Source organism: Simochromis diagramma, unplaced genomic scaffold (genome assembly GCF_900408965.1).
Source record: "Simochromis diagramma unplaced genomic scaffold, fSimDia1.1 OVJJ01000685.1, whole genome shotgun sequence".
In the NCBI taxonomy this organism is placed as follows: Eukaryota; Metazoa; Chordata; class Actinopteri; order Cichliformes; family Cichlidae; genus Simochromis; species Simochromis diagramma.
Window position 1 is genome coordinate 10,917,183 of NW_024387477.1, and position 18,714 is coordinate 10,935,896.

The 18,714-nt window shown below is 40.4% G+C and overlaps 1 protein-coding gene across 2 annotated transcripts; it reads left to right on the forward strand.

Annotated features, from left to right (window-relative positions):
- The first annotated feature begins 785 nt into the window (after nucleotides 1–785).
- Nucleotides 786–16,630, forward strand: fbxw11a (F-box and WD repeat domain containing 11a). 2 transcript variants are annotated; one of them, XM_040016113.1, is made up of 14 exons: nucleotides 786–968; nucleotides 3,727–3,831; nucleotides 5,932–6,000; nucleotides 6,750–6,969; nucleotides 7,313–7,499; nucleotides 7,760–7,850; nucleotides 8,308–8,445; nucleotides 8,963–9,081; nucleotides 12,484–12,733; nucleotides 12,936–13,054; nucleotides 14,209–14,319; nucleotides 14,399–14,477; nucleotides 14,988–15,152; nucleotides 15,262–16,630. In XM_040016113.1, exons 1-13 carry the CDS (start codon nucleotides 930–932, stop codon nucleotides 15,147–15,149), a joined length of 1,689 nt encoding a protein of 562 aa, XP_039872047.1. In that variant the 5' UTR covers nucleotides 786–929; the 3' UTR covers nucleotides 15,150–15,152; nucleotides 15,262–16,630. The 2 variants fall into 2 exon arrangements, with proteins under 2 accessions (XP_039872047.1, XP_039872048.1); XM_040016114.1 differs by lacking the exon at nucleotides 3,727–3,831 and having other exon boundaries at nucleotides 790–968.
- The last annotated feature ends 2,084 nt before the right edge of the window (nucleotides 16,631–18,714 follow it).

Consider the following 18,714-nt stretch of genomic DNA (forward strand, 5'->3'; position numbering starts at 1 on the left):
AATGACCTTGGTAAATCATGCCTTAGATTATAAATATAGCAAGCTGAGGAAGTAAACCTACACTGGTGAATGATGAGTTTTCTGGCTCCAGTTGCTGAGAAGGCAAACAAACTAACCTGCTTATTATGGTATTAAACCAATGATGGCGTAATAGACCAGAGGGTTGGGGATGTGAGTAATTCAAACCCATACACTTCGCAGGAAAGCAACAACAGTTCAGCTAAGGTGAAGTTATCCCAAAGATCCTGGTTTATTGCCTTGTCTGGATTGCTCGGCTTAAAAGACGAAACAAAAAATCTGGACCAGGCTTTCCTGCGTCTGTATTGATGGAGTTTCAGGTTTTAAGCTGCAATGTTAATTCATCATCTATTGAACTGGTTTCTGGTTGTTATAATGGTTGTTAGTAGTTCTTGTTACCAGTTTTGATTATCTATCACTACTTTGTTGAATTTGTTTTACCCATGCATAATCCTGAGTTTGCTAAAGTGTGTTTTTGAGAACTTTAAATTAAGCGTCATAAAGTATCTGTTTCTGTCATGCCACATATTTAAAATAGCCAACATCCTGCAGCATCTCAGAGAAAAGCTATGCGGATGATTGATTTTGCCTTGGTGTATTCCTCTTCAGGATAGCAACAGCATCTTCATCAGTTTGCCTTTTTGTTTGGGGGAGTCACCGGGGAAGCCTTGGTAGCACGGCAGGCCAATCAATAAAAGGCAAAGAGGCGAAACCACGCCTACTTAGCCAAAATCTATCCAATCGGCGTGTTATTAAAGTCTATGGGCGTTACCATCCCCCACCCACCTTTTTGACACTGCCCTACCAAAGCTGTGTGGCTGAGCGAAGTGGATGACGTCTCTGAATTTGCGGGCCGCCGACGCAGGGCTGGGTTTCCATTTTCATAGCGAGTTTCGGGGGGGATCGTCAACATGGAGCAGGAGATGGAGGACAAAACGGTGGAACTGGTGGTAAGACCTTTTTCTATACGGCATTATGAACAACCGAATTGATCGCTGTCAGTGTTTTATTGAGGAAATCGCCGAGGCTCGATTCGACGCCAAGAACGGGCTGAAGCGACTTGTCGGGAGAGGTGGAGGAAAAAGGAGGGGGAACCAGAAATCAGAGGGAGGGCCTGAAATTATCGATACATTTTGCTACGAATGCTCCGCATACTGGTTGGATTGATTAACAAGTCCTAGACATCTCTCTCTGATAAATTTAAAACCTGTGTTGGTTTGGGTACAGTTTGTACATAATGGGAAAAATTAAGAGGTTGATGTGCAATCGTCAGTCGAAGGCAGACGAGAATTCTTGGGGTAGCGTTTACTGCGGTGACGCTGCGCCACTTTAACTGGGCCCTGCCTGATTCTTAGCTAGCCGCCATGCTAATACTGACTAGAATGTCGTGAACTACGTAAATTTACGGGCAACGCGATGTTATATCATGTAGTTTTAGGGTAAGACGACTTACTCGGTAAATGATGTGTCAGTCACATTTTTATATTTTATGTGAACATAGCTAAAATCATAACAATGCGTTGCTTGTGTGTTTATATTTTTTTAAAGTGCGTAGAAGGAAGTGTATTGCTTTTTCATTCACACAGCGTTACCTCCACTAGCGAGCATTAGCAATTAGCTTGATAGCAAGCTTGCTAAATACGCTGCTTGACACCAACTTCTACATTTAAAAATAAACTGCTGACTATGTCTAGAAAAACTATTTTTGTAGCCACAAACATAAATTAAGACGACGGTATTATTTTCATTTTTAGTCAATTAAATTTTGCCAAAAACTATTGGGTTTATTGTATATTGATTTTCTGCCTCGGTAAACTAGCCAGCTAGGCTAACTGTAGCCTACCAGCCGCTAACATTTACTCTGTGGGGTCAAAGTGGTCGTAAGGAAGACGTCAATTAATACGAGGATCTGATTTGTTATGTCAGCGAAACTGACCTTTAAAAGAATTTCAGTTTACACGTGTTTGGAAGATCTATCGGTTTGTGCAAGAAATACAGTGGTACTGTACAAATTAAAGGTTGAAAGCCGGGCCTAGTAAATAATGTCTTATATTCCTTAGTAGATAATAAGATGTAGTCCTGTTAAGTTGGGGGAAAAGTGTCGTAAAAGAGCACCTAATATGTACTTTTACTAAAGAGTCATTTGCTTAAGCATTACAGGTGTCTATAGCCGCTGTCTGCCAAAAAGTGATTCCCCAGATGTTTGCATTCGTTTTTATGTCTAATATACTTGCTAAATGTGATGTAATCAATAAGATTTACGAAGGGGCTATTATAAAATAAAGAAATTATGTGTATTGTAAGTATATAACTCTACAGTATTGTACCTACTCTTCTTTCTAAATATAGTCAAGCCAGTTCTTTTTTCTTTTTTTTTTCTTTTTTTTTTTTTCCACTTAAAACATTTCTAGAGCTGGTATGTTGTTTGTTGTAATATCTGTTGCTTTCTTATCCAGATGTCTTAAAAAACATGCTGTTAATCTCAATTAGACTTTTTTAAAGGAGGGATAAAAATCACAAAATTGATGTCAAAAATATTTCATGAATGATAAACTATATTTTAACATGCCATTCACAACAGTTTGAGAATCCGCAATATTTTTTTTTCCTTTGACAGATAATCACTTTTTGGTACAACATCTATGAATGACCTAAATCATTCCTCAGTAATTAAGAGCGAGTTGTCTTAAATTGGTAATCTCACCAGACATCACAAAGGGGCTTAAAAGTTTATCAGGAAAAATTGGAGGTTTAAATTGCAATGTGGGTAGATAAAGTGACCTTTTTGTATGATTTGAGTAGTAATTTGGCCTTTCAGTTGAAGTAAATGGTAAAACTTAAAACTGAATTTAAGTGCTTGAACAGCCTTAGAATATGTGTCTAGTAATAAAAGCTATTTATCATATATTCAGCCCATGGTTTTCAATTCAACGCTTGGTCATAATTTTCTTGACCAAGGAAAAAAAAGCTTAACATGTGATTAAAGTCATTAAATTACACTAAAGAATAAGACAAAGTGGAGCATAAATTGTTTACCTACACAGAAAATTGAGAATTTTGTCTGGGTTGTGTTCATGTGTTTAATTTAATTTATTTATTTGTCCCAGTGTTATTCACTAACCTCTCATGAGAGTGGGGATGGCAGAACAGTGGGTGGGGCTCATGTCAAAGCGAGAGTGACATTAATTGACGATTAATACCATTGCCCCTCCCTCTCCTCTACCTATCCCCACCCAGTTCATGTCTAATAATGCTTCCGTGTGTATGTTTATCAGTCTGTATCTGTGTGTGACGGGGTGTGTGTTCCTGCGCTCACCGTGCCAATGTGTGTAGCTCTAATACTGGTTTTTCCCCCTCACTATCCCCCACCTCTCTTCCTCCTCTCTCTCCACCTTTGATGGTTACACGCTCACTTCCTGTCAATTTCAAACCAAACCATATTTATTTATCCATTCTTTTTTTGTCCCGTTACACACATTTACACTTCACTTGTCCTGCTTCTCACTCCCCACCACTTCCATCCATCTATCCATTCATTGATCCATCTATTCACTCACCCTTTTTGGTTTCCACCTCCCAACTTCCCAACATCCCCCCACCCCACCCCCCTCCTTTACTTCCCACGTCTCTCTTGCTCTTCCCTTTCTCTTCCTCCCTCACCCTGTCCACTTCGTTCTCCTCCTCCCTTCCTCTCTCTCTTTCACACAGTGCTCTGTGCCTCGCTCTCTCTGGCTGGGCTGCTCCTCGGTGGCTGAGAGTTTGTGTGCACTCAGGTGCCTGCAGAGCATCCCCTCCACCCGGGCTCACAACCAGGTTCTGCCTCTCTCCTCTTAATTCTGCTGCTCCTCCTCCTTTCCCCTCCTCCCTTGCCATCTCCTCACCCTTTACTTTTTCTTTGCCCACCCCACACAACTCCTCATACCACCTTGGTGCACACAGCACCCACTCACCCCCTCACCCTCCTACCTCCTCACCTTCCGTTGTCCTGTCCTCCCTGTTCGAAGCACTCTGCTCTTGGGTTCTTCTTTGGTGCCTCCTCAAACACTCTCTGCTTAAAAGTAATTTTATTTATACAAAGTATAACATACTACTTTCAGATCTTTTGAAACAGAACAGTGAAAATGATAAAGTTGCCAGTGCTTTGTCTTGTTTAACCAAAAAAATAAAAAAAAAATCTGGATATGCCAAGTTTGAATAGTAAACTATTTCCTGAGTACTTTGGTATGGTAAGAGAAGGGATGCAAGGGTACCAGAGAATAACCATGCACTGAGGAGTATTGTTTTCTCTCCTTCTACCTGGAGGTGTGAGGGACGAGGTGGGGGTCCTCCTTCAAGCTCTGAGAGGCTACATGTTTGCTTGCTTGCCTGCCTAGCTAAACCTGGTGTCTTTTTTTGTGTGTGTGAATTTTATTTCTTTTTGCTTTTTCTTTTCTTCTATGCATGATCATTAACACTAGTAAGACCACCACGGCTTCTTATCCTGTCTGCTTTGGTAATTGAGAAGACCATTATGGCTTCTTATCCCATTTGACTTGGAACTTGAAAAAATCAAAGTACAAAGTCTTGGTATTTGGATCTTTTTGTTTGTGTGGTTGTACTGATTGCAGCCACTCAGTTCTGTTGATTTTGCTCAAGTTCTTCCTGTAGCAGCATCACCAAAAGATGGTTATCTGCACTGAGCAAACTTGCAACAGCTCACACTCGAAGTATAAAAAAAGTAAAATAAACAACAGTGTCTACATGACCGTGCAAGCAGCTTTCAGGATAGAGCTTGTTTATACTGCAAAGAAAACTTTTCAGCTCCTGAAAAAAGCTTTAACAGATGGGCTTTTATAATGTATGGACCAACAGGTACACACTGTAGATTTGTTTTACCCCCCTGACATTACTGTTTTCAGATGATACCTATGGGTCATTCATCACCCACACATGTATACAATAGCTCTGACCCTCTCTGAGGTAAACCTCTTCCTGTTTGGGAACCTGGGGATACAAAAATGTATACATTAAGAAGTATAGCAGTAAACCTATAAATTACATCGATGAATTGGTGTGTTTCAAATGTAGATATGATTTAGATAGTTTTTGCTTTTTTATTTTTGCTGAGTGTACAGTTTGTTTTGAAGGCCTGTTAGCTCAGGAATATGCTTTTTTTTTTTTTTTTTTTTTTTTTTTTTAAACTGTTAATCTTACAGAGTAGAAACAAGCCTCGTAACATCAGCAGTTTGTATTTTTAACAACTCTAAATGATAAACCAGGAGCCCCCAAGAGTACAGTTGGTCTGTGACTTTTGCTGGATGTGTCTAATTAGGAATAACAATTGCTGTCTGCCGTTGGCTTCCAAACAAATATACATACTCTAAGGAGTCTAATAGTTTTAGTTGAATGTACAGAACATGTCAGTACATGAGCTGTGGATAACAATGTTAGTATTAAAGTTTCTATAGCATGTTTGCAGTCCATTTACAAAGGATGCTAGAAATGGCTTAGGTCTTATTTTCTTTCTATCATTTGTTTCTCAAAGACCAATATCTCTTTTATTACAGTTATACCTGAGCTGAGTGCCAGTGACATACCCAAGATTTTGCCTTTTAATTTCCTGTCCAGACTATTTGACCCACATCACAGACAAGCAAGAGGATAGATTCTTTGTTGCAGCGCTTTTTCTCTTTTCTTATTTTCTTTTCTTTCCTCACTGTGTGTGTGTGTGTGTGTGTGTGCGCGTGCAAGGCTGTTTGTGCGTGCACGTCTCAGAAACTTGATGGTTACCCCCTCCTTGGCTGTGTTTGTTGCATTCTTGCGCCAAACGCTATCCACACTGCTGCCCCAGCTCTGAAAGTGCCTTTAAACACAGACTGAGTGAGAATGAAACACTAACCTGTGGCACGTCTTTGTTTTGTTCTTTATCCACAGAACACATCAGGGATGGAGTCACAGAACCTTGTGGACGATCTGTCGCCAAAGAAGAATACAGTTCTCAAGGTGTGCTTTATTACACTATTTCAAATGTACATACAACATTGGTATGGTTTATTATTTAAGAATTGTTTTAACTTTTGTTAAAGCTTCAGCTGACTTTAAAACTATTACGATTTGGACCTTTTTGGATTCTTAAAATCAGTAACCTTTGATATTTACATGAAAGGTTTTGTTGTCTCCTGCTGCAGTTCAAATGAAAACACCACTAATCAGTCTCTCTTTCTCTCTACTGTGTGTCTGGAGCTTTATTGCGTGGCAGTAAAAATTTATTTTGAACTTTGGGCAGCATTAATCCCCTTCATTCACGCCTATACATGGGCTTCAATAAGCACAGCAACTTTGAGCTTCAGTGTCTCCCCCACCTTTTTTTGCCTCAATGTATTTATTTTTATTTAGAAAGCTTTCTAGACGGGAAAAATAAAATCATTTAGTAACATTAGATTGCATTACTTGAAAAACTACATTTGAGTTCAAATTGTTTTTAATGCCATGGTGTTAGCTGGGAAACTATGCACTGAAGAACTTCAAGTAAGTTCACCAATCCACAGGTGACACTCCCAGTCAGCATTTTCTCTTCATACAAAAATGAGCTGCTGCTCAAAGTTTGGTGTACAGTTGAAATGATTTCCTGTGTCACAGCGGGAGCCTGAAAGCTTTAACTGACTGGATTTGCATTATGTGACTATTTATCAACATCTTCTCAGTCTAACACAACTAGACATTTAATCTTCATGTGCTCCTGATATTTACAGCTTAGTAACGGTCCTGTTGTGGGATCTCGTAAACGCCCATCAGAGGGGAACTATGAAAAGGAGAAGGAGCATTGCATCGCCCTGTTTGACCAGTGGTCGGAGGCCGAGCAGGTGGAGTTTGTTGAGCGCCTGATTTCCCGTATGTGCCACTACCAGCACGGCCACATCAATTCCTACCTCAAACCAATGCTGCAGAGGGATTTCATTACTGCGCTGCCAGGTACCAACAGAGATTAGCGGATGTTTGTTACCCACAGGTTTTGCATGACGTGCATCTTCCCTAACTGCATCGTAGCTCAACAAAGTTGGGTGGTCAAAAAGTCTTTGACCACCCAACTGTGTGTATATATGTGTATAATTTTATTTTTTTTTATTTTAAAAGGTAAACAGAAACATAAAACCCTTTTTAACCTTTTATAAGCATTTTAAAGGAATAAACGCAACTTGATTTATTGATTGTCTTTGAGCAATTCAGAATAAATGAGCTCTGGGGACAGATAAACTAACGAGGTGAGGTAATGTCACTGCTTGCACTTGGTCACCTCTTTTCCCCCTCTGTCTAGCCCAAGGCTTGGATCACATAGCGGAGAACATCCTGTCTTTCCTGGATGCACGCTCGCTGTGTGCAGCAGAGCTGGTATGTAAGGAGTGGCAGAGGGTCATCTCTGAGGGTATGCTGTGGAAGAAGCTCATTGAACGCATGGTCCGAACTGATCCGCTGTGGAAAGGCCTGTCCGAGAGACACCAGTGGTAAGACCGAATGCAGGCACTCCCAGATGCAGGTTAATAAGAAAATGAAAATGATATTGTAATGTGTATTGAAAGAAATCTGTTTAAAATATGGGTAAAAAAAATGTAAAAGGTTAATTTTACATACAGGAAAGCCTGAGGATAAAGTGGAAAGGTTATCCTTGGTTGGGCTTTAGTGTCTGCTTCACATGCAGAAATTCCCAGTGCACAAAGGAGAGTGTCATTCTCTCTCTCTCTCTCTCTTCCCCCCCCCCCTTCAGGGAGAAATATCTGTTCAAGAACCGCACCTCAGAAATCCCACCCAACTCCTACTATCACTCCCTCTATCCCAAGATCATTCAAGATATAGAGGTAAGTCATAACGCCTAACGTGATTACATTCTCATTTTTTATGACCTTTGATTTTTTTTTTTTTTTTTTTTTTTTTATCAGTTTGTATTATTGCACCAGATATTATTTGTCATCATGATTTAAAAAAAATGGACTTAAGTAAGCAAACCATTTATAGGCATAACTGTATAAGTTTGAAAATAACAAAATTAGTTACTGAGCTTTACATGGATTATTATTTTGGATTCAGCAAAGAGCAATGTGAATGTAATTATCCTCTCGAATGATTAACGTCTAAAGTTTTATTTACACGTTCACATTTTGCTACACTTGTACAAATACTTCTTGATTATGAGTAATAAATGAAAAGATGATTTATTGTTTTCGTGTTAAATTATCATCACAATAATGCTGAAACCATTTTGTAGCATGGTAGATGTTGCATCTGTTACAGACCTCTTTGTTTCTTTCCATCTAGACTATTGAGGCTAATTGGCGATGTGGCAGACACAACTTGCAGAGGATTCAGTGTCGCTCAGAAAACAGTAAAGGGGTTTACTGTCTCCAGTACGATGACGACAAGATCATCAGTGGCCTTAGGGACAATTCCATCAAGGTAACCGAGACTTGGTTATAAATAAAACATATTATTCTTGTGTTGTTTTTTTTTTGGTTTTTTTTTTTTTCTCTTTATGGCTTACCATCTTACTGTGTGTGGTGTTGGTCTGGACCAGCAGAGTGAGACAGAGAACAAGTGAATTATAGGAAAGAAAGTCTCAACTCCAGGCATGCTGTGTGTTCCACTTATCTGTCTGCCTGTGAGGGGCCTGCAAGAAGATGAGGATGAAGAGAAGGGGTGGATAGGGGAGGAGAAGAGCAGATTTGTCATCTTATTGTTATGTAGGAGGCTGAGGCAAAGCAAGGGAACAGCTGAATGGCTCTTATGCACATGAGTGCAGCAGTAGGGAAATGGGGCATGAATGCTGCTGTGAGACTGGGCCATTCTTAGCATGACCCAAATCTGCATTCTTTTAAAAAAAAAAAATTTCTTTCTTTGTCTAAATCTTCCTGTGCTTCACTCATATCTTCAATTTTTTTTTTTTTTAATTTATTTATTTTTTTGCTCCTTTTAGATCTGGGATAAACAGACTCTGGAGTGTCTGAAGATACTGACCGGTCACACGGGCTCAGTATTGTGTCTCCAGTATGATGAGAGAGTCATTGTGACCGGGTCTTCTGACTCAACTGTCAGGTACAGCGCATCTTTTTCCAGAAATAACACAGGGTGTTTTTTGGAGTAGGTCAAAGCTATGTCAGCAAGATGAACAAATGGTTCAAGTTACTGAAGAGAAAGTTGTGGAAGTCTGAATAAAGCAGAGGATACCACTTGGTATGAATACATCGTATCTCTATATTTACTTCTGCTTGTGCTACATTTTCAGTTTCAACACTCATAACTTTACTGCTTTTGAGACCGTTTTTAAAATGTTAAAGTATCTGAAAATAACCTTCTTTTTTTTTTTTTTTTTTTTTTTTTTTTTTTTTACAATCCCATGGCATGGATATCTATGTAGATAATTGGAAGTTGGTTTAAAGCCATAGGACAGGTGTGTCAAACTCAATTGCACAGGGGGCCAAAACTCAAGGTACACTTTATGTCGCTGGCCAAACAAGATAAAGATTTATTGAACACACTAAAACAATGGGTTTTTTTTTTTTTTTTTAAATAAATATGAATAAAAACAGACAGGAATATTATTCCAGATTAAATAAACTTAAAAAAAATGAACTTTAACTTTAAATATTTTGCTCTTCATAAAAATATATCCTGTCAAAATTATGCAAGTTAGAAATATGAACATGCTGCCAGAAACCCCAGAAAAAATAAATGAAAACATACACAAGGTTGGAGCCGCATGTAGACGGAGCTGGGACATTGCTTCAGGAATGGAACTAATAAACTGTGCGGGCCATTCATTGTCGTACTTTGCCTTGAGTGTATCATTACACTGCAGCTCCATCTGAATCTGCACAGGTGCAGTTCAGCAAAGTGCGCTGACTTGGTTCAACATTACTTGGCAACAGAGAAAGTGAGGCAGGTTGCACTAGTGCATTTGTGACAGCTTCCCTTGAAATGCCTTCACCGCATCATACATGCCATGTCCATGAACTGACGGATTTCCTTGCTGAGCTCAAAAACTCTATTGAGAACTTTTCCCCAACTCAGCCAACGGACCTCTGTATGATAAGGAATGTCGGCAAACTCTGAATCTATTTCCCACACATCCCACGATTGTGTTACGGTGATCATTACATGCTCCATTTTTAGGACTTTACCACACAACGTTTCCTGGTGTATGATGCAGTGATATGCTGTTAACTCACCGGTACATTTCTCCTCTTGCATCTTTACTCGCATCCTGCCGACTAGTCCGCTTTTTTTCACCGCACAACACTGGCGCTCCATCTGTTGTAAGTCCAACAAGTTTGTCCCAGGGCAGTTTCATGTCGGTTACACTTTGACATAAGTTTAAAAAAAAAAAAAGGCTTTTCCTGTCGTTGTCCCGTGCGTCGATTTAATGTTCAATATTTCCTCTCCACAGATGAAGATGGTCAGCTGTGCAATGCATGTCTATACTTTCATCCATAGCAAGAGAGTATGCAATGAAGTTTTTGCTTCTTTCACACAACTGTGTTCTTAAATCAGTGGCCTCACAAACCCGATCAGCAATCGTATTTCTCCTCAGGCTCACATTTGCCAAAATCTGCGTTTTGTCTGGACACAAGACGTCACACACCTTCATCATGCAGCTCTTCAGAGTGGTACCGGGCTGATTTGGCTCCTCTGCTACAATAAAACTTGCTTTCACAACAGCTTCACTTTGCGATTTTGCTCTGGTGAAAAACGTCTGCTGAAATGTCAGATTCTTCTTTAGCTCTTCTACTTTCTGTAGTTTGTGCATTTAGGTTTTTCAGCTTATCCTGACGTTTTGTCTCGTAGTGCCGTCTTAAATTAAATTCCTTAATTACAGCCACATTAGTTCCACTAATAAGACACATGGGTTTACCAGCAATGTCTGTAAACATATATTCAGTCACCCACTGGCGCTGAAAGGCTCTGCTTTCAGAATCAACTTTTCTCTCCACCATTGTGAGCGGCTAGCTTCGCAGTAACAGAAGTTGGACTTGATTGACGCGGGAATGTTCCCAGTTAGCCTAGCGTTCGGCAAGGAGGCCGCAGCGCTGTATTATGGGATCTGTAGTTTGTATATTATTAGCGCCTCATATCGCCGGGCCATGCATAACAATAATAGTACATCTATATAAAATGATCTCGCGGGCCGGATATAAATGTATGCCGGGCCGGATGTGGCCCGTGGGCCTTGACTTTGACACATATGCGACAGATCCTATGTGGTACAAGGGTTTTTGTTTTTTTTGTTCGGTTTTTTTTTTTTTTTTTGTGTCTGCATTTTCTTTTAGATCTCTTAGATTGGTTACTGATGCATCCAAAGTAAAACATAAAATTCAGTGTAAGAACATGACCTAGAACCTGGACTTTTTTTCCAGCAAAGAGCTCCAATTGGATTAGAAAGAAAAAGCAACCACTCAGAATCCTTTACACTGTTCTCCCATCTACACAGCAGCAGTTTATGCTATGAGCTTGAAATCCTTGTCTCATATCAACACTTACAGCCAGGTTAATATTCCCAGCTAACATAACTTGCATGTCTTTGGACTGCAAGAGGAAATGAGAGCTCCTGGAGATTTTTAGTAGTCTTATGTATTTTTTCTTTTTTTTTAATGTTAATTTGACATCATTTAGTAATATGTTTGGTAAATGTGCTTTTCTAACAGCATCCCATCAGTCTTGTATAAGCTTAGAATGCTCAAAATACTTTCTGCATGTATTGAGGAATCCTAATGTGTGCTTGTTTCACAGCCGGTCATGACTACAGCTGGTGTTGTGCATCTAAGAAATTGAATATAAAAACTTTAGCATATATCCTATCAAAATGAATTAGTTTTACTGTTTTTATTGGAGATAGTTGGATGCATTTCATTGCAGATATTGAACGTCTTGGCTTGTTGTGTATAGGTTGACGCTTGTTTGGCTACTGCACACAGAAGCTCAACATTATTTCTCTTATTACTTCACACTTCAGGCGTACTCACTGGGCAGTATCCAAGGAAAATGTGACTTCACTTCCTTAGCAACAGTTTGACAGGCACTTTGTTTGTGGGTTTGGTTGTCAGCTTTTCCAGAGTGTTGTGCGTTTGACTCTTGGCACCTTAGTACAGCTCACTGTATGTACATGTCTGAAGTGTGAGATACTCTCTATTACAAATCTAGAAGGGGGGGAAAAAAAAACAAAAAAAAAACTAAAATCTCGTGTGTCTCTATTGTTTTTCATTTTCCTTTGTTTTTCTTCCATGTCCTTTCCATCTCCTTTTTGACCTCTCTTCCTGTTGCCCCCATCTCATTTTTCTTTCCTTCAATCATTTTCCACTGTGTCATTTCTTCTTTCTTTGTTTTTACACCCCGTCCCTTGACATGTCTGTTTTTCCTTCTTGCCATGTTCTGTTTTCATCCTCTTTCTGTCACCTTTGCCTTTAACATTCGACCCTGCTGACGTCTCCCTCCACTCTACAGGGTGTGGGAGGTAACGACGGGTGAGGTGCTGAACACACTGATCCACCACAATGAGGCAGTTCTTCATCTGCGTTTTGCAAATGGGTTGATGGTCACCTGCTCCAAGGACCGTTCAATTGCAGTCTGGGATATGGCCTCGCCTACTGACATCAGTCTACGCCGCGTCCTGGTGGGACATCGGGCTGCCGTCAATGTGGTTGACTTTGACGACAAATACATTGTGTCTGCCTCAGGGGACCGCACTATTAAGGTGACGACAGTTAGAGAAATGTTCCTTTACAAATCATTTCATTTTTCTTTTACAGAAATATTATCCATCTGATAAAATTTGGATTAATTTGATGTCAGAGTTTTAGTTTTATTTATCAGTAGAACAGATGTACATGATTAAAAACCATCTGACTAAAATTTTCCTTAAATGTTGTAAACTTTTGTGTTGTCCCCCTGTGTAGGTATGGAGCACCAGCACCTGTGAGTTTGTTCGTACTCTAAATGGTCACAAGCGGGGAATTGCCTGTCTACAATACAGAGATCGTTTGGTGGTTAGTGGCTCATCTGACAACACAATTCGGTATGTGTGTGTGAAATTCATGGCTAAACTAGCAAACATGTCCTCAAATTTAAAATCCGGTAGTCAGTTAAAACCATGGCCTTTGTTAGCAGATAAAGTCATGCTAAGTAATACAGGCAAGCAAAGAAGCAAAGTAATTTGGGATTATGTACAATACCTGTCAATGTTTCACTATTAAACACCTCTTAAATAAATGAAATGTCTGGCTAACGTGTTCAGTCTCCTGATGGGGCAAGATTACAGTAGCTGAGTTTATAATTGAGTATGCAAAAAAGAATGTCTGATATGTTTGTTCAGTTATGTTTACATCTTCTTTTATTTGTATTCACCATCAAATGACAGGATGAGTGTAGAGGGCAGCCAGTGTAATGAAGATCCCAGAGTTGGCTTGTTTATGCTCAGTTTTGGCAACAGACATATTTGTTAAATACTTCGGTGTGGCGTCATTCTGTGAGCAGCCATCAGCATTATTATTTTTGTGGTGTACATAAGTGGAAATCTTAGGTACCTCTTGGAGATGTGCCCCCAATCACCTGACTCTTACCTGCAACCTGTCACCTAACAGCTCAGTCTAGTCGCTGTGTCTTATTTGAATCCCTGCAGTACTACAAACTGATTGCAGTTGAAAAATCTTTGAAGCTTTGTTCTGTTATTTTGATGGATTTTTGATGTACAGTAGATTTTGGTTCCAAAGCTCAATGTCAATAATGTGTTGCATTTCTATTTCTTAACTTGCAGTTTTCACAGGTGAGATTTTTATGTGAAGGCACAGCGAAAGGAATTGTGATTGCATCAGCATAATACACAATCAGCAAACACGTTAGGGCAAATGGATAAATATTGAGTCTTTGGTCTTAGCAGTCACTTTATTTGGCAACTAGATTGTGGCTTCGTGACTGACTTAAACATAAGGAGTTATGCACAACTGTTAGTTGTCTGTTTGAAGTCTGTCAGTTTCAAAGGTTGTAATATTTTAGCTGAATTTAACATGAACACTTTTTATTTACAAGCATTTGCAATTTCTTTTTCTCTCAACAAGTGAGCTGAAAGTTTAAAAGTCCCAGTTTGACTTGTCAGTGTTTGGAATGATTGCTGTGTAAACACTGCAGGGTCTGGATCTTGGTGTTTGTTCACAAAGGCTTCTCTTTCTGCAGGTTATGGGACATAGAGTGCGGGGCATGCTTACGAGTGTTGGAAGGTCACGAGGAGTTGGTGCGCTGCATTCGCTTTGACAACAAAAGGATTGTCAGCGGCGCCTACGACGGGTAAGTCATGTAAATACACCGTTTTGTGCACAGACTTTTGTTTTGGGTTTGTTTTGTGACATTTTGATTTGCCGTGCAGCAAAATTAAGGTATGGGACCTGCAGGCAGCCCTGGACCCACGAGCCCCAGCCAGCACATTATGTCTGCGCACTCTAGTGGTGAGTAACAGCGATTTAGCATCCCCAAGTGTCTGACTAATGAAGTGAGTGCAGCACCTCTGGGGGAGGGGAAAAATGTAGACGTTTGCCTTTTTCATACTAAAAATACAAGGAAATTTAAATTTTGATAGTTTTAACTACCAGTAAATGTCACTACATTTAATGTGCGTATTTGTTGATATTCAACGTAGTCACCATCCAGATATTAGTTTGTACATTCACCTAAAACAAACAAAAAAACATTATGAATGCTCTTGAAAATACTCTCCACTAAATCTTATTGCTCTTTTGTGTGTGTGTGTGTGTGTGTGTGTGTGTGTGGGTGGGTGGGTGGTCTGGCACTGGGCATGGATGATTCATTACAAATTAACTGTGTGACTCTGGTGGAAAACCCATTGCTTGAACTTCTAGTCAGGCCTCTTTAATTTATGGAGAACAGTAGTTCTTTTAATAATCTAGCTCTGTGTGCTAATTATGTAAAAATTATTTCCTAATTTGTTGTGTTTTCAGGAGCACTCTGGTCGCGTGTTCCGTCTGCAGTTTGATGAGTTTCAGATCATCAGCAGTTCTCACGACGACACCATTCTGATATGGGACTTCCTGAACGTCTCAACCAACGGCCAGTCAGAGGGACGGTCTCCTTCGCGTACCTACACGTATATTTCTAGATAGCAGGTACCTAGAGACACCTGGCACTGTAAAACCTTTCTATAAAAATCCAGCATTCTGTGTTTACCCTTGTGGTGCAGACCCACCTGTGTGACACTCTGGCTTTCTCTCCCAGGTGTCACCATCAACCGTACCCTTTCTTGGAGGAACTCAGGGCTGATTGGTTGATCGGTGCATCCGTCATGGAAAGGAGCCCATCTCTTCTCGTTCCTCCTTGTCATCTCTCTGTCCATCTCCCACTCAGACCCCACCACCTCCTCCTCTCTGCCAGTTCTGACAGACTCTAAGCTTGTGCCCATTGCCTGCCCAGTAAAGCAACATATATACACACAGGTCAACACTGATGAGGATTCCCTACTACAAAACCAATGCAGCGCTCCCAAGAAGCTCACCTTCTACTACTAATTTATGTTTTGTAAAGTACACTAATGACAGTATTAACTTAGACCTTATATCAGTCACAAGCTCCCCCCCCCCCCCCTCTTTTTTTTTTTTTTGGCCCCTTGATACAAACTTAAAGCAGCTGCTTCTCCTCAGTTTTCAGTCCCAGCCAAAACTGGTTTTTACTGATATGGAATCGCTTATAGATATATATTTATAAATATATATATTACATAGACACACACGCGCGCACACACAGACACACATATGTACACGCACAGTGGCACAGTTGGACAGAGGATGACCGGAGCTGTGATGCGGGAGACAGAGACTCTTTACTCAGCTCTAGGAAAGAAGGGAAGGATGGGAGCTGGAGGGAGTGAAGGAGGGAGGGAGAAGTGTTTGGGATTGCATCCCTTCCTCCCTTTCACTCTCTCTTATGTCTCCCTGTCTCTCTCTTTCTCTCCACCCACCCCACCCTTCCTACGCTCCCTCTCCCCAACCTCCAGAGATGCACACTCGTTTGGAATATGGGGGTGCGCGCACATACACACTCAAAGTTTGCAAGAGTGTGTGTGTGTATGTGGACTTGTGAAATGGCAGAACGGAGCAGAAGCGTCACAGACATGCATGTGAGGGTGCCTTGGATACACCATCCTGGTACACCTCTGCTCTTTTTTTTTTTTTTTTTTTTTTCTTTTTTTTTTTCTTAAACTTTTTGTTTTTTTATTACTGTTATTTTCTAATTTTATTTGAGTATTTTTGGTTCTTAGTACAAAAAAAAAATCATACTAAGCGTAGTCCTTTCTTCCCACCCTCTTGCTCTTTCTCTGTCTTCTTCCTCATTCTTTCTTCTAATCTTGACCTCTTGTCCATCTGTCCCTTTCACACCATCTTTCTCTCCTTACATCATCATCATCATCATCGTGCTTGCTTTGGTTATGAGAGAAGCTGGAATTCAAGAGCTCAAATTTAGCTGTAAACGGAGTTGTCTTGTCAAAAATTGTGTTGTATATTAAAAATGATTTTTTAAAGAAGAAAATGACCTTATTGTGAATAAAGTACTTGACAGTGGTGGAGTGTTGAGCCAACTGTAACATGAATGAGTGTCTAGTTGTCTATCTGTTCTCGTCTGTGTGGATGGTATGTGTGGTGTATGTGTGTGTTGCACTGCCTCTCCATCTGACTGAAAGTTCATTAGGCCTTTATCTGAAGTATATTGTAAACAGGCTAGATGGGAAGGAAGTAGGTGTTGTTACCTACAAGAAAACAGTTGGGCCGAAAATACCCTTACACACAATGACACTTAATGTATTCTATCAGATTGCTTGCAGACACACATTGTTTGGAGTACATGCAAATCTGAAAGAATGCTGCATGTAAATGCTGTCTGTCAACATGGAACATAGCCCTTTGACAGGTACTTATCTTTTACCCTATTGTGTTTTCTAAATAGAAATGGTGTTTTGGGGTTTTTTTTCCTGTTATTTTAAAAAATTAAAAAGGATGGCAAGCATTATAAGAGCACACCTCGTCCTGAACATGTACATTAGGTACTGCACAAAATTTGAGTACAAAAATGTTTAACATAAAATCCATGGGGAAATTATCAATTCTCCCTGCTAGTAATCATCAATTTCAGTCTCCGATTAATGAAGACGTTCAGAAAATGAGTGCCAGTGGCTGAGAGTTTGAATTTAACGGAAGCTAGTTTGCATCTTGGCCTCAATAGTCAACTTTGAGAGAGACAGATATAGATTTATTTTTTTTTCTTTTTAAAGAAAAGAATGCATGCTGGTGAGGTTGTATTCCCAATTGCTACTGTTCAAGTATTGAATGCAGCCACCAGGTGGGGGTATAAACTCAGCTTTCTCCTACAGGCCGATCTGTTTATGAGTCTGTGCCTCTGTGACTGTTGGGTAGCAAGGTTTGGAGTCTAAACAACCTGTTACAGCAGATCACATGCCCACTGTTGTAAACACTAACTGTGAAGGAGGGATGTATACTTTAAAAAGCTTACAGTGGAGGACTTCTAGCAAAGCTCTGGGTAGTGTAGTTGAGATCTATAATACATTTGTTATTGTGCAGTGTGTTTTCTCTAGGAGGAAGAGAAGGAGGGGAGGTGGCCTGCTGAGGGGGTTGGTTTTCTTCATTTCTGGGTTTAGTTCAGTATAGTAGAATGTTTCAAATTCTGGGAATAAGTTATGTGGGATGGATTTGTGCTTGGTGGAGCACCATTAATATATGATGTGTGTATGTGTTGGATATGGGTGTGTGTGCTTCCTCTGGGTCTGTGGGATTTTGGCCCATAATTCCTGCAGCTCTCAGGTCACAGCTCCGTTCTCACGCACATATTTGGCATTCCTTCCTCGACATGATTACCATACACCTTCCACTCCGGGTTTGGCTATGCGGAATATTTCCATCATTCCCGAGTGGAACTGGAGCAACGTTCCAAAAATGAACAGCTCGCCCCACTGCCGCCACCACCCCCTACTCACTCGTCTTTATCCTATCCCTCCCACCTCACTGTCTCCTCCTTGTACAGCCCCCCAGTACAGATTCCTGCTGCTTTGCAACAGGAATCCTCTGGTACAACCCTTTCCCCCCCTGAGTCAGCTGTTTGTGTCTGCAGACATGATTGGGTCATTTGGCAGTGACATCTTTTCACTGACCTCCTGCTAGGATAGGGAAGGAAGGGGAGGGATGGGGGGATAAGATGAGCAAAGAAGCAACTATGAAACTGTATCTCACTACTGCTTGTTGTCTGATCCTCCATGATGGAAATTGACTGCAAAGCTTTACAGCAGGGAAGTGACTGCTGGTTTTTGCACAGCAACTAATGCTCAGTATTTTTTTAAGTATTTTCAAATGGTTCCTGTGTTAGGCTGGTAAATCTTAGAGATGTATTTTCCATGCATTTTAATGTCTGAGCTACAGTGACTAATTCAGCCCATACTGACTATGAAAACTTGAGAACCTGTTCTGCCGAGGTCCCCTGCACCTTGACTCTGTTAGACATCTGCTGGTAAAAGAACTTCTAGTTTGGACGATGTATTTTTGTTGCTGTATTTCAACTTCCATTTCAACTTCACAGTACCTCCCAAACCTGGCTGGTGAAAAAGAGGCAGGTTTTTGCCATTACTCAGCATTCCTGTGGTATTTGCTCAGAAACCGTTTCAAAACT